Below are 15,356 nucleotides of genomic sequence, written 5' to 3'. Positions count from 1 at the left end.
GGAAGCTTAATGAGCGAATGGGGAGTCGGAGGCTTTTTGGGGCAGCGTGGCCGGTGCATTAAATTAGGGCCCCATCGCATTAATTATTAATTTAATATCATGAGCTTTGTTCATAAAGCTACGATGTTAATAAATGAATTTAGGAAAGACTACTAAAGTAAACTGCAGTGCACTTATCAGGTTTGGTTTCCTTCCTTCACTAAACATTCAGGAACACGACTAGAGCTGACCCCGGGCCTGATCCGGCCCAGATTTGGCCGGCGCTTGTAACTGGCTGGATCAACATACTAGTTACCTGTTGATCAGAGTTGTCAGATTGAATCGTAATCAGCCCAGCCAAAATTGACGGACCATCGGTTAACTGTCCGTTCCAAGATTAGTTTTTTAGTGGGGAATGAGAATGATTTTTTTAGATATTTTTTCGGTTAAAATTATTTAATTTTTTTTTATTAATGATTATTGATCTCGTCAGGAAGCTAAGTCGGATGGGAGAGCCAACGACGAGGGGTAAGGATGTTGACGGAAAGAGGACCTCGATTTAGGGCTTACAGGAGCATTGCATGTTTTTCTACCTTCCAACGGAGTGGGGTGGGGGTGAATGAAGGGTGTTAATGGTACTCACGAATCTGTGCATACATAGAGAGATCACACAGGAGTGTTAGAGCGAGAACCTTGGAAGAGGTCTCATGCGCAGGGCCTCCGAAGTTCAAGTCAGGAGCAACACAAAGCGAAAGGTCCAGAAAGAAAATGCACAATAATACTACAGTAGATACGTATATGTGCACGTACTTGGTCAACGGAAATGATCTTCTTTTTTATGTTACCTCTCATAACCTCCACAATAATGAGGTATCAGAGAATGTTGGATGTCAGGGTATGTCGCGTGATGGATGAAGTACAGCGAATTCCCATTAGGTAAAGGAAGGTTCCGCCTTATGCATGTGGGCGAGTATTGGAATATTCCCTAATGAATAGTCGTTATTCTCTGACAAGTTGTTGAGATTTTCTAATAGTATTGTCTCATGATAATAATCTGACAAGCGTTGGGGACGACCAGGAGTGGACTGGGGTGGTGCTCAGGAGAAATGAGGGGATTGAGCCCTGGGGGACCGACCGAGAGTTGACTAGAGCGATGCTCGGGAGAAATGAGGGGATTGAGCCCAGAGGGACTGCCCAGCTAAGGAGCCAACCGGGAGTTGACTAGAGTGATGCTCAAGAGAAGTGGGAAGACTGAGTCCTGAGGGCCCAACCAGCTAAAAAGCCAACCGGAAGTACTCTGGGGCGATGCTTAGGAGAAGTGAGAGGACTGAGCTTTGGGGGCATGACCAGCTAAGAAACTGATCAGGAGTTGACTGGAGCAGTGTCCAAGAAAAGTGAGAGGACTAAGTCCTGGAGCCCAACTAGCTAAGAAGCCGATCGATAGTAGCCTGGGGTGGTGCCCAAGAGAAGTGAGGAGACTGAACCCTAGGGGCCCGACTAGCTAAGAAATTGACCGAGAGTTGACTGGAGTGGTGTTTTAAGAGAAGTGAGGGGACTAAGCTCTATGGCTCGACCAGCTAAGAAGCCGACCGGGAGTAGCATGGAGTGATTCCTAGGAGAAGTGAGGGAAATGAGCTTCGGGCCCGACCAGCTAAGAATTCGACTGGGAGTAACTTGGAGCAGTGCCTAGGAGAAGCGAGGGGACTGAGCCCTAGGGTCTGACCAGCTAAGAAATTGATCGGGAGTATATCGAGAGCATGCTTATGAGGTGGGAGAGCCAAGTCCCAGAGGACCTTCATAGCCTTAACTGTTGCTTTCCTTTTTGGACCAAGCCAAAAACTTCTTAGTTTTGACAGCCACCTCTCTTTGACTTTTGACCGTGACGTCACCTTGATTATTAACCTCCCATGTTACCAGGGTCTTCCATTATATGTCATATTAACTATGATTTAGTAGTGTCTGTTACTATCCAAACTCTATAAATATAAATAGAAAGTTTATTTCATCATTTACACACCCATTTTTTTCTACTAATTCTCAATTTCACATTCTCTATACGTTTTCAACTCGAAGTCCATATTTTTATGCACTTTTATTTCCAACTTTCAACTATAATGGGAGGAGGTCATAGAGGTTCATCATTTCAATCTTGAAGGAGAAAGGAAATAATAAATCCATATAAGAACTTCAATATTCAATTCATTGATGATAAGACCAAACACCTTTCGACATCCGAAATACAAGGAAGTACCGATATTAAGAAAACGAAAAAGTATAAAAAATAAAATAAAATAACTTTAAAAAAGAAAAATGATGTAAGAAATAAAAAAACATTAAAAATAAAAAAAGGGAAAAGCGTAAATAATAATAAAAATAATTAAAAATGTAAAAAATAAATAAAAAAATAGAAAAAAGGTAAATGTTTTTTAAAAAATTTTAAAAATAAAAAAACGTAATTTTTTTTTTAAAAAATGTAAAAAATAGAAAAAAGTAAAAAAAAAGAGAGAAGAAGTAAAAAAAAAAAAAGTAAAAATCATAAAAAATTTAAAAAAAAAAAACATAAAAATAAAGAAAAACATGAAAAATAAAAAGTAAAAAAATATTAAAAATTATCGAGTTTAAATAAGAGTAATAATAATAATAATAATAATAAAATATTAAATTAGGTTATTCATTAAAACCTTTAAACAAATAAGTTTTTGTTCCATTACCTAAGTTGAATAATACAATATTTGGTTATATATTTTTTCTCATAACTTTGGTTATGTGATTACCTAGTAATCACATAAACAAGGTTATATATGATAACTTGAATCAAACACACTCATAGAGTTTTTTATTAATCACATGCTGCTTATAACATCACACAATTATTATGTTTAACTTTAGAAAAATATAGATTAACTCATAGATTATCTTTAACATCACACAATTATTAGATAATACTAGTTCTAATACTAATACTACTTGTCTAACATATCTAAAATTTGTCTATCAATCTAATATTGACGGTTTATTTTTTCAAATTCGTTATGTATACCATGTTTTAAATTTATGTGTTCAAGATGGACTAAAATTTTTAGAAAATCATATTAAACGAATTAGAATTGTAATTTTTTATTTATGATTGTATTCATCTATAATGAAACAATATGGTAAGTTTTGTAAAACTAAGTAAATGGGATTAAAAAATTTTCCACACTAGTAGTAGGAATTCAACATATTAATTATTATAAGATTCATTTCAATATAAAATTTTATTATGTTCATATTTTGCATAAAATATTAATATTAATATATATTTATTTTTACAATAATAAAATATTTATGATAATATTTGTGAAATTTTAAAAATATTTAATAATGTAACTGAATAATTTTTTAGTGTTTATTATCCCACTGATTATTTAGCTTTAAAGAATTTTTTTAGCATAATATTAGTTTTAAATGAATAATTAATACTAAATCTTTGTGTTTTTACATATTAGCTATAAAAATTAAATGATTTAAATTAGAAATTTTAGTAGATATGTTAACTTTTGTATTATTATGATGCTTTGATTTTATTTAATTTTTATTTTTATTGATATAGTTAATATTATATATAATATTATAATTTATTTATATTATATATTTACAATAAATATTATGTAAAATATGGAATACAAACTAATATTTCTGAACTACAATAAACTACTAATAGTAATTTAAATTTACAAAGCACAACTTTTATTGAAAGAACAAACAAAATATTTATTAGGATCCTTAAGTTCCATACTGAAACTTAAGAATTATTTTATGATTTCTTTTGATTTTAATAAAGCAAATAATGAAAACTTTGGTATCCTAAAGTATATGGTCATAGAAGGCTCAAAGTTTTCCTGTCCTCTTCACGATCGTTAAAGAAATTTTAGTTTGTCCAGTAGTAACTAGTATTGTGGATCAGACATTCAGTGCTGACGATAACATATTAAATGAACGACAATCGACTTTATCTCTTGATTTATTAAAAGTTCAAGCATTACTCGACAATTAGATCAGAGCTGATAAAATATTCAAAGGAATACAATTTTTAGATGACGAAATCGAAAATTTTGATACCAAAAGAATGAATATAATGTGAACGAAAAATAAAAGTAACGTCTGATATAAAAGGGTAAAAATATAAAAAAATTACGTAGATTTTGATTTTCTTATAATTTAAGGGAATATGTACACAACTTAAGTGACTATGAGTTATTTTTTAAAATAAATTTTAAAATTTAAAATTTAAAATTTTAATATAATAATCTTTAACTGTAATATATTATTAATTAAATAAAAAAAATCTAAATCCTGAACTAAAACGTTAAAATTAAGAATCAGGTCGAACCGAGGTTAGAACCGTCGGACTGTAAATTTCAAATCGTAGTAAGGTCTTAACAGACCCGTCCAAAAGCATACTGATGCTCTTTATATATCTCTTGTGCCGCACAAAAGTGCGAAACCCTTCGGAGTACGGCCACAAAGTACTTGCTCTCGCAAGCCAATTTGATATCGAAGGCGTAGCGATCGGAGGAGGCTTAGCGCGATGAGTAGCATCGGCACAGGCTATGATCTCTCTGTCACCACATTTTCGCCCGATGGGAGAGTCTTTCAGATCGAGTACGCTGCCAAAGCTGTCGACAATAGTGGGTTCGCTCCACTCCCTTCCCTTTCTCCTCCTTTCTCTAGATTTTCCCTCGATCCAGTTCTAGGGTGTTTATCGTTTTGGGTGTTTGTCTAACGTAAAGTCGTTGTTTTTTATTGCTTCTATTTTTCTTGGGCGTCGCAGGACTGTGATTGGAATCAAATGTAAGGATGGAATCGTGATGGTATGTTTCTGAGAACTTGGTTTTTGTTTTCTGTCCTCATGTTGTTCGTGAGTAGTGGATTGATGTTTGGTGGAAATTAGGGTGTGGAGAAGTTGATTTCATCGAAGATGATGTTAGCGGGATCCAACCGGAGGATCCATGCGGTTCACCGCCATTCTGGCATGGTAAGCTTACACATATTAAGTGGGTTCATCATTCGCTTTCTGTACCACAGATATAAATCTTTCTTGTATTTTAGTCGTGTTTGAGCATATGGAGTTTAGCTTTCTTGGTGAAAGGAGGTGGGATGCTTATAGTGATTACATTAACTTGATAAAGCCTGATCGGTCATGTTGGCTGCAACTACAAGAAGTGGCGTGTGGATCCACTACAGCAAAAAAAATACAGTTTACTGACGTTAAATCATCCCATTGCCCACACTATTATGTGCCGGCATGCAAGATTAACTGAGTTGTAATATGCTCTGTAGAGAATCAAAAAAGATTCAGTAATCGTGGTGTTGAACTTTTTTTTACCAACTCAGCAAATAGTATTGTTGCTGTGCCTAGGGGGAAAACTCCGCATTGGCAAATGCTTGATACCTCAGTACAATTTGATGCTTTTTGAAATGTCAGTAAAATAAAGCATCGACAAATTATAATTTTGCTGTAGTTGCAACTATTTACTTCAACCATGTCATTGTGGGTCATGGGTAGATGGATCAGATATTGATACTGACTTTACATTTCCTTGTATGATCTTTAATTTTAAATATGTGAACTCTTAGCCTTACTTTTTGGTTAAGAATGGACATCACATTTCTTGATTAAGTATGTCTGGTGTGAGGAAGAAGTTGATTGATGATCTGCCAATTCACTTGGAATTATATTCTTATGAGGGTTATCTATTTGTATTGCACGGGTAATCACAATTATATACTTGTGCTTCATGTCTTCCCCTGATTGTGATAGTGCTCAAAACCTGGTTATAAAAATGCCAGGGTGCAGCATCTTTAAATGTAATGGTGGTGAACATCATTAATGTTCCATCAAATAGTCTGTGTATTTATGAAATTTGAAAATTTTCAAGATGAGTTCCTTGTTGCAATGTACTTATATCATGCTAATACTTGATAGTAATATCAGGAAAATATGAAATAAGAATGCAACTCGAACTGATTAACTACACACTTGCAATGATATGCATGATTGATATTGGAATTATCCTATGGGGCATGGTTATTACAAAGTTGATTTTGTTTCCATTTGAAATACATTATATAATACCTCCAATATTTTTATTTATTATTTTATGTCACTGATGCTTTTTTAATGAACTGGAGTTATTTTGCGGATACTTCATGTGATAATTTCTTTATATGTATGCTTTGTATTTTATACCGTTCATTGATGATTGATAAAAGAGGAGGGTTGTGTTAGGTTACCAACTAGCATTAAAACTATGACATATTCAATGAATGGATCCATTAAACTATTGTGCTAATGCTAGGTTGTTCTATGGAAGGAACGCATTGCGAGGTCCGACTGGAACATCTCAGCAAAGACTGCTACATCTAAATATGTCAGAGTTCGCATTGCGGGGTCCGACGGTAACGTATCGGCAATGACCGCTACATTTCCATAAGAACTTGGGTATAACGTTAAATCGGCAAAATTTCTCACACCATATATTGGATAAGAACAAATATGATAGGAAAACTAATAATCTAAGATTTAGAATATACAAAAATAGGAACCCTAAATCAATTGAGATAATATACGATGATTAGGAGAAGAATTAGTATTTTGTCTGTACAAGAGACAAAATGAGTAGGCGAAAAGGCAAAACTGATAGAGAACTCGGGTTTTAAGTTATGATACATAAAAAAAGAATAAAGAAAGAAATAAAGTGGGTATTGTTGTAGATAGTTTGTTAAAAGATGAAGTTGTAGGAATAGTTAGAAAAGGGGATAAAATTATATCTCTTAAGATAATAGCGACGAAAGAAACTATTAACATAATTAATATATATGCATCGGAAGTAGGATTAGATGAAGCTACTAAATCAAGGTTTTGGGATGACTTAGATGAAATATTACAAATCATTTTGCCAAATGAATTGATTTTAATAAGAGGCGATCTAAATAAGCATGTTGGAGTGAAAAATGAGGAATAAGAGAGAGTACATGGGGGTTATGAGTTTGGAATGAAAAATGAGAAAGGGAAAACTATATTAGATTTTGCAATAACATATGACCTTATATTGGCTATTACATTTTTTAAGAAAAGAGAAAAATATTTAGTCACATGCACAAGTGGGAATAATAAATCACAAATTGATTTTCTTATAGTTAAGAAGAAGGATAGAAAAATTTGTAAAGATTGCAAGGCCATCCCCGGAAAAAGCTTAAATACCTAACATAGATTAGTAGTGTGTTGAATATACGCCTCAAATATAATATTAATAGAAAGAAAATATATACGACTCTTAAAATTAAATGGTGAAAGTTAAAGGATGGGAAGCAAATTATATCTAAGGAGAAGGTAGAAGTACAAGCATTAGATGAAATATACGGTGACTCTAATAGGACATGGGATAAGATGATATCAAAGTTGAAAATAGTAGCTAAGAGTGTACTTATGAGTCAAAAGGACATGCACCACTATGTAAGGAATCTTGATGGTGGAATGAGAAAGTACAAGAGAAAGTGAAGAAAAAACGAATAGCTTATAAGGAATTATATATTTGTAAGAACGAGGAAAATTTAAAAAATATACAATAGCCAAGAAAGAAGCGAATAAAGTAGTGAATGAAGCAAAAAAATGAAACTTTTGAATGATTATATAAAAAATTAGATACAACAGAAGGGGAAAGTGACATTTATAGAATAGCTAAAGTAAGTGAAAGGAAAACAAGAAATCTTATTCAAATAAAATGTATTAAAGATTAATGTAATAGGGTACAAGTAAATGATGGAGAAATAAAAAAGCGGTGAGAGAGGTATTTTTATCAACTTTTTAATGAAAATTTGACCAACTTTACTTAGGTAATTTAAGTAGGTCAAATGAGTATAGAAATTTAAATTTTTATCGTAGAATTCAAACTTCAGAAGTAAAACAAGTTTTAAATAAGATGCACAATAAAAAAGCCGTTGGACCAGATGATATTCCGATAGAGGTATGGAAGTGCCTAGGGAAATAAGGTATTGAATAACTTGCAAAATTATTTAACATGCTATTGAAAACGAAAAAAATACCCGATCAATGGAGGATAAGTACTCTAGTTCCCTTGTATAAGAACAAGAGAGACGTATAAAATTGTGCAAACTATAGGGTATTAAACTAATGAGTTTCACCATGAAACTTTAGGAAAAAGTAATACAAAAAGGATTAAGGAAGGAGATCTCGATGACCGAAAATCAATTTGGGTTTATGCCTGGATGGTCGATAATAGAAACTATACATTTTCTTAGGCAATTAATTGAAAAATATCGGGAGCAAAAAAATAAGATCTATACATGGTATTAATTGATTTAGAAAAAACTTATGATAGAGTCTCAAGAGAAATTATATGGGGAATTCTAGAAAAGAGAGGTGTTAACATAACATATATTGAACTAATTAAGATATGTACAAGGATGTAACGATAAATACTTCATGCGGAGTAACTGAAACATTTCCAATAAAGATAGGGTTACATCAAGGATCAGTTCTAAGTCCCTATCTTTTTACACTAATTATATCGTGGTGCATGTTGTTTGTAGATGATATTGATTTGATAGATGAGACACGTAAAGGAGTAAATGCTAAACTAAATCCGTGCGGGAAATACTAGAAGGGAAAAGTTTTAGACTTAGTAGAATAAAGACAGAATATATGGAATTTAAATTTAGCAATATTAGACATAATGAGATAATTATTAAGATAAGAGATGACGAGTTGCCTGGAATTGAAAGCTTTAGATATTTAGGATCATCAAAATGATGGAGGGATTAAGAGAGATGTCTTACATAGAATATAAGTAGGATGGTCAAAATGGAGGAGAGCGTCGGATGTTTTATGTAACTGTAAAGTACCTCTAAAACTTAAAGGAAAATTCTACAAAACCGTAATTAGACCTATTATGTTGTATTGAACTGAATGTTGGGCTATGACTCGAGCACATGAGCAGAAGATGAGAGTTGCTAAAATGAGGATTTTAAGGTGGATTTGTGGACATACGAGAATGGACATAATAGGAAATAAAAGCATTAGAGAGAAAGTCGGAGTTGCATCTATTGAGGGAAAACTCCAAAAGATATGTTTAAGATGGTACGGGCATGTACTTAGACGACCAATAAATGCTTTAGTTAGGCAATGTGAAACTATGACAAACATGCATATCAAATGAGGAAGAGGAAGACCAAAAAAAGACTTGGTTAGTAACAATAAAATAAAATAAAATAAAATGTATTTAAGTATAGATGATGATATAGTAGGAGATAGAGCTTGATGACGTAAAAGGAATAGCCGACCCCAACTAGTGGGATAAAAATTGATTGTTGTTGTTGTATTGATGATTGATAAATCATGAAAATAATAGAATTAATTTGTTTCTTTATGATAACTTGTTTTTTGCTGGCAATTCTCATTGCTATGTATGTTTCATGATAAGATGGTTAAACTGTTACTAGTTGTCTTCATATCATCAACATAGTGTATTTACCATAATGATTTTCTAAATATACCAAAAAACAACATGCTTACTTTTTACATTGGCATACTCTTGGTTCAAAATTCTAGGGCATTTCTTACAGAGTTTGAACCACAGGTGATGCTGGGGTGCCATGCCAGGACCCACTTGCACTTTTTGAATTTACCTAGTGGCCAGTCTATGGGGCCGGACAGTCACCTCCAAGGCTAGTTGGACCGAAGGCCTAGATTCCTTGGATTACCAAAAAAAAAAAGAGTAATCATTGAGGAATAGTTCTAATTCAAATTATTCAGAGCAAGGTTCTTTGGTATAGCCATTTAATAATCCAGTGAACACACACCATTCTGTATTCAATTAATATAACTTGCAAAAATTCTTTAATCACATGATGGTAATTCTTTTAGAGGCTCAAGTCACTGTGACTGTGAATGCAGGCTGTGGCTGGCTTAGCAGCTGATGGTAGGCAAATTGTTGCACGAGCAAAATCTGAAGCAGCAAGTTATGAGAGGTCTGTAAAGAACTGATCCTATAAGTTTATGTAGATAATAATTAAGATGCTACATGTAATGTAAATATATTATTCATCTTTTAATTAAGCATTAACTAATTGATTCTAAAGATTCACTATGCAACTTTTCACACATTATATGAAAATAACATTAGCCGTTTGACATACATTTCAATTTCTACAACATGTGCAGAGTATACGGGGAACCCATACCTGTCAAGGAGCTTGCAGATCGTGTTGCAAGTTATGTTCATCTTTGTACACTCTATTGGTGGCTCAGGTAGGATTATACTCCCTTGATTTATGGTGCTTATTTCTGAAGATTATCATATGCATGATGACAATGTTTGTCTTGCTGTTGTAGACCTTTTGGCTGTGGGATTATTCTTGGTGGTTATGACAGAGAGGGACCTCAGTTATACATGATTGAACCCGCTGGAATATCATATGTAAGTTCTCATATTTGTCTATAAACATTTTACTGGAGTCTCTACATAGATTATATACTTCTTTTGTACAACCAAACAACATCAACAAACAAAACTATGATTATCAACTATTTGGATTTGGCACTACGGATCTCCAACTTTATGTAAAGGCTATCTCATTAATAGTATCCATATGCTTTATCTTACCTTAAATTATGTTATCTTTGGTCTCTTTTTATGACTCATCGCTTCAACTCGAATGGATTTTACATATCCAATTATAAAATTTATTAGTTATCTTTGAAGATATATATAGCATCTTCAATTATTTTTTTAATACTACCCCTCTTTCTAAGATTTTCTTGTGCTATGTTTCTGCTACAAGTAGAACAAGGGAAGAGGTTACATGAAGTTTCATGGTGGCTTCATATTCCTTGGCATTAAAAATTAAATTTTGTATAGCATTCTGTGGAGAGTTTACTAATGTCATCCAACATCATGAAGTTTCTATAAGTGGCTAAATATGCGCTTGTTGAATGTGCAACCATGCAGAGATATTTTGGTGCTGCTATTGGAAAAGGAAGACAGGCTGCTAAAACGTAATTGAATTTGCAACATGAATTTTTTTATTTGCAAGTCATGCGATGAAAATAAATCAATGTCATTTCTAAATCAATTCTTTTTTCTGTGAACAGCTAGTTATTTTTTGTATTTTCAACCTAATATTCCTATTTTTCTTACTCAAGAGAGATAGAAAAGCTGAAGCTTTCTGAGATGACCTGCAGGGAAGGAGTGATTGAAGTAGCCAAGATGTAAGTTGTGTCCTATTTCAGCTCTCTCAGGATTTCCAACAGAGAATCCTGCTATGTTGTTTGATTATTTACTTCCATTGTAGAAATTATAGACTTTGGGTTATCTTATTAATTATTTTGGTAGTTGGAAGTCTCTTTTGTGTGCCTTCCCTACTAACCGAAGAACCTAATAAAACAACTAAACTATGCTGAGTGGCCTTGTCACATCTTATAATTGTTGTCTGGATTTATCAAAACTTCAAACTTGTCCCCACAAGTTGTCATTCATTGTGCAGGGCCTTTTATTCCTTGGAATCAGTTCCTTGGTGTATGCTGTTTGCTAGTTTATCAAAGGAAATGTTTGATTTGGATTGTCAAGGCTTTGCACAGAGATAATTGTTTGTGTCAAGGTAGAAGGTGGTTATGTCCTTATGTTGCATAGCAACTACCGAGTAACATGAATGTGGGCATCTTGGGCCATTGTTACAACATTTATTCAACCAGAGGACTAGTGACCTTATAAGTGCTAGCTGTAACTCTATGATGAGATTCTGGTGCGATGTCTGATCATATTTGAACAATATTAGGTATACTAATCTGAGAAAAAAAATCCACAATTTTCCATTATTAGGTTTACTAATATGTTTTTTACTAAAAAGACTGGTGTCCAAGTTAGTCTGGTTTTCTACAGTTTATTTGGAAAAATGGATGTTCTGTAAGTTCATTATTCATAAATATATCTAATTTCCTTCTTGGATCTGCAACTCTTAGTTGAGAAATTATCCTACATTATCCTTGTTGAGTTTCATACACTAATTATTGGATATCTTTACTAATGTCTATAGATCTGTTAATTTGTTTACACTTGTCTTAGTTTCTTATCATATTAGTTAAACATGTGAATGAAACTTGATTATTCTCTGTTCTCATGCAATACTAGATTAGAGATTCAACATCAATAAATCTATAGTACTTGTGGAGAAAAGTGACAATTTATGGGTCCTCCTAATTGACCACCTTGATTTGTGAATATTGTGTTCTTTGTTGCTCAATTATATTTCTGAATATTACTAGATAAGTTGAGCACTCGTGGTTAATTTGTGTGACGGTCTACTGGTTTTTGTTATTTTGGTATCTCAATTAACTCTTAACACGTTAGGATACTAGGAGAAAGACTCTTATCTAACTAAATGATACAGCTCAATATCCCAAAGGAGAAGAGAGCTTTAATGACTTTTTTATATTTGTTTTCTGGATATATTTTATTTCCGGAACTTAATGCAAATTGAAATTGATATTTGCATTGTTTTCCTTGTATTTCCAAGCAGAATTTTTGGAGTGCACGATGAAGCAAAGGACAAAGCATTTGAGTTAGAAATGAGCTGGGTCTGTGATGAATCGAACCGCCAGCATCAGAAGGTAGCTGTTGTTAATTGGACTTGTTAATTTTAGACAGTAATTTAGTTAGAGCTGTCTAGTGATGTTTATTTCCTGTTCTTTGTCTGTACCATGAACTTTCTTATGCATAAAGAAAGTCACTTTACAATTACCTTGAATTGTCTATTTACTTTTTTTTCTTTGATCATGCAAATATGGTAGAATATAGTTCTCATTTGTTTGCTGATGTCTTCTATTCTGCCATACATCACGATTCCTCCTTATTTGGTTGCCCAAGTCTCCTGTGGAACATCCTAATGAATAGGCTTTTGGCAATACTATCACAACCGTTAAAAACCAAACTAATTTAGGTACATTGGTTCATTGATTTTACTAATTCTGCGTTTTTGTCTGAATGACCTCAATCACTGATTAGTTGCATAATAATTGTTTGACGCTGTATGTGTCCATAAATTTTGCAATTGTTCTATAGTTATGGGCAAACTAAAGTTATATGTTGACCTGAGCTGGAGCTTGGAGCAGCTTTGCTTGTTGGATAGGATTTGGGATATTAATCCTTCCTGTCCAAATAGTTTGGCTTCAGACAATTCTCAATTAACTCCCTTTTAAGATATTTTGAACAAAGAAAATGAAGTTTCTTTTTCATATGTGCTTATTGCCTTTCCCAACAAATTTGTATTTTATCATGTTACAAACTCTAGTTCTTGTCATTAACCTAAATATTGTCTTATTTTTTTTTTAAGTAAACACATTTTCTAAAAGCTTATTGCGCTGCATTTCCTGTCCCCAGGGCGTAGCACAGATGGGGAGTGCATGGTTCTGTGACTGAAAGGTCCAGGGGTCGATCCTCGGGGTGTCACTGCCTGGGATTAACGTCTCCGCCATGCACTTTCCACCTGTGTACCTGCATTTACCTCTCTCCATATCCGTGGGACCGGCTCTAGGGGGCCGCTGATGTGGCGGTTCCACATTTTTTTATTGCGCTGCATTTCCTGAAGCATACAGTCGCACCATGCTCATTTCCTTTTCTTTATAGCAACACAGATACAACAACAACAACAACAACCATGGCGGGTTATAGAAAACATGATATTTCAGGCAAATAGTTTTTTTTATAATATTTATAGAAACAAGATATTACACGAAAATTACTTGTCTGCAATTTATACTTCTCTTTATTTTTCTAAACTTCTCTAATTCATGTTTTTCCTCATTAGTCTCATTTATACCCTTTATTCGATATATCATGGTGTTCTTTATAAAGTACAAGACATTTATTGTCATAGGTTCCAGACGAACTCTTGGAGCAAGCCAAGGCGGCTGCAAAAGCTGCATTGGAGGAGATGGATGCAGATTAGGGCAAATATTTTCATTTCGTATCTTAGTTTGCCATTGGTAATATAACCATTGTTGACGGTTTTGACAAGGGAATCCGTGTTGCTTGTGTTATTCATTGTATGCTAGCGAATACATTTGGTCTGCAGCCAGAGAAATAGTTTTAATTCCTGCAGTCTCTGAACCAGTTTATTCGTTACACATGATTCAAATGTTAGGTGGCGTTCCTTGAACCATGAACTTAGTTTCTATGGTTGGTTGCCCTCCCTGTCAGTGATCTAGCTTCAAATTGCAGTTTATGAACTTTGCAATATAACAGTGTTAAATATTTGCTGTCATCTTGAAATCAAGTACTTGCTTTTCTTGCTCTTCTATTGCTAATATTTCCTAGATGGTTTTATTTGTGCTGAACAGGCATTTCCTTTTGTTTCCTTGTTGGAGAACATTTCTTTAGTTTGTGGATCTGCCTGCTTTAATTTATTAAGGTTGGTGGGTGAGGTAGTTAAGTCATTTTTTTTCTTAGTCCAACCAATGGGTCTATTCGAATGAATTTATTAAAGTTGATGAGCGGAAAGTAATCTAGTCAAATGACAACAATCTAAGCAAATTGATCGATTTAATTAGTCCAATAAATTAACCTTGGGCAGGGTAGGTACAGCATGTAGGTAAATGATCAATTTAATTGATCTGATCAATCCTCTTGATCCAAATAGTCTAAGTCTATCTGAATATTGACAAACCATGGATAAGAAAAGAAATACTTAATAAAAAATGAAGTATAAAAAGGAGATTTATTAGTGAATATATAGAACTTACAAATCTATTTTCTTTCAATAATGGCTATATATATGTTTTACCGATCAATTAATTTATTTCATCGACTATCATTTTATATCACATCAACTGTAAATCATTTGATAATTGACTATAAATTAATCTCATAATTTACTTTCTTTTACATAATTTGAGAACAGAATAAGTATAATTACTGATTCGATAATAAAAAAAGGATCCTGTATGGACATAGGTTAATTTCCCGTGGAGGTCAAGGTGGAGACGATCGACGTAAAAGGTGAGCCAAGCGGGAGGCCCCCTTGCCGATCGGCCGCGGTAGAAGGCTAGATCGACAGGGAGATAACTTGGCTAAGGTTCGAGTTTCTGACGCTCAGGAATCCACATACGACAGTTGATTGGGCCGAGTGGCCGCTTAGTTGGGCCGTAAGCCAACATAGGCGTTATTCATCCGAGCATATGACCGAGCGGCCCACTCGCTCGGCCCCGCCTGCGTCCCCCCCGGACGACCAATATGGCCGAGGCGCGGTCTCGCTCGGCCCGACCAGTATGGCTGAGCGGCTCTCCCGCTCGGCCCGGTAAAAGACAGAAGGTACAGAAG

At 34.0% G+C, this 15,356-nt stretch overlaps 1 protein-coding gene across 2 annotated transcripts; it reads left to right on the top strand.

The window, feature by feature from the left end:
* The first annotated feature begins 4,460 nt into the window (after positions 1–4,460).
* On the top strand, positions 4,461–14,138 carry LOC122012403 (proteasome subunit alpha type-3-like). 2 transcript variants are annotated; one of them, XM_042568920.1, is made up of 10 exons: positions 4,461–4,653; positions 4,793–4,832; positions 4,913–4,996; positions 9,938–10,011; positions 10,205–10,291; positions 10,376–10,460; positions 10,992–11,038; positions 11,186–11,251; positions 12,559–12,649; positions 13,915–14,138. In XM_042568920.1, exons 1-10 carry the CDS (start codon positions 4,550–4,552, stop codon positions 13,984–13,986), a joined length of 750 nt encoding a protein of 249 aa, XP_042424854.1. In that variant the 5' UTR covers positions 4,461–4,549; the 3' UTR covers positions 13,987–14,138. The 2 variants fall into 2 exon arrangements, with proteins under 2 accessions (XP_042424854.1, XP_042424855.1); XM_042568921.1 differs by lacking the exon at positions 13,915–14,138 and adding an exon at positions 13,419–13,479.
* The last annotated feature ends 1,218 nt before the right edge of the window (positions 14,139–15,356 follow it).

The sequence above is a fragment of the Zingiber officinale genome, chromosome 8A (assembly GCF_018446385.1).
Source record: "Zingiber officinale cultivar Zhangliang chromosome 8A, Zo_v1.1, whole genome shotgun sequence".
In the NCBI taxonomy this organism is placed as follows: domain Eukaryota; kingdom Viridiplantae; phylum Streptophyta; class Magnoliopsida; order Zingiberales; family Zingiberaceae; genus Zingiber; species Zingiber officinale.
This window is presented reverse-complemented; position numbering and strand designations above follow the sequence as displayed.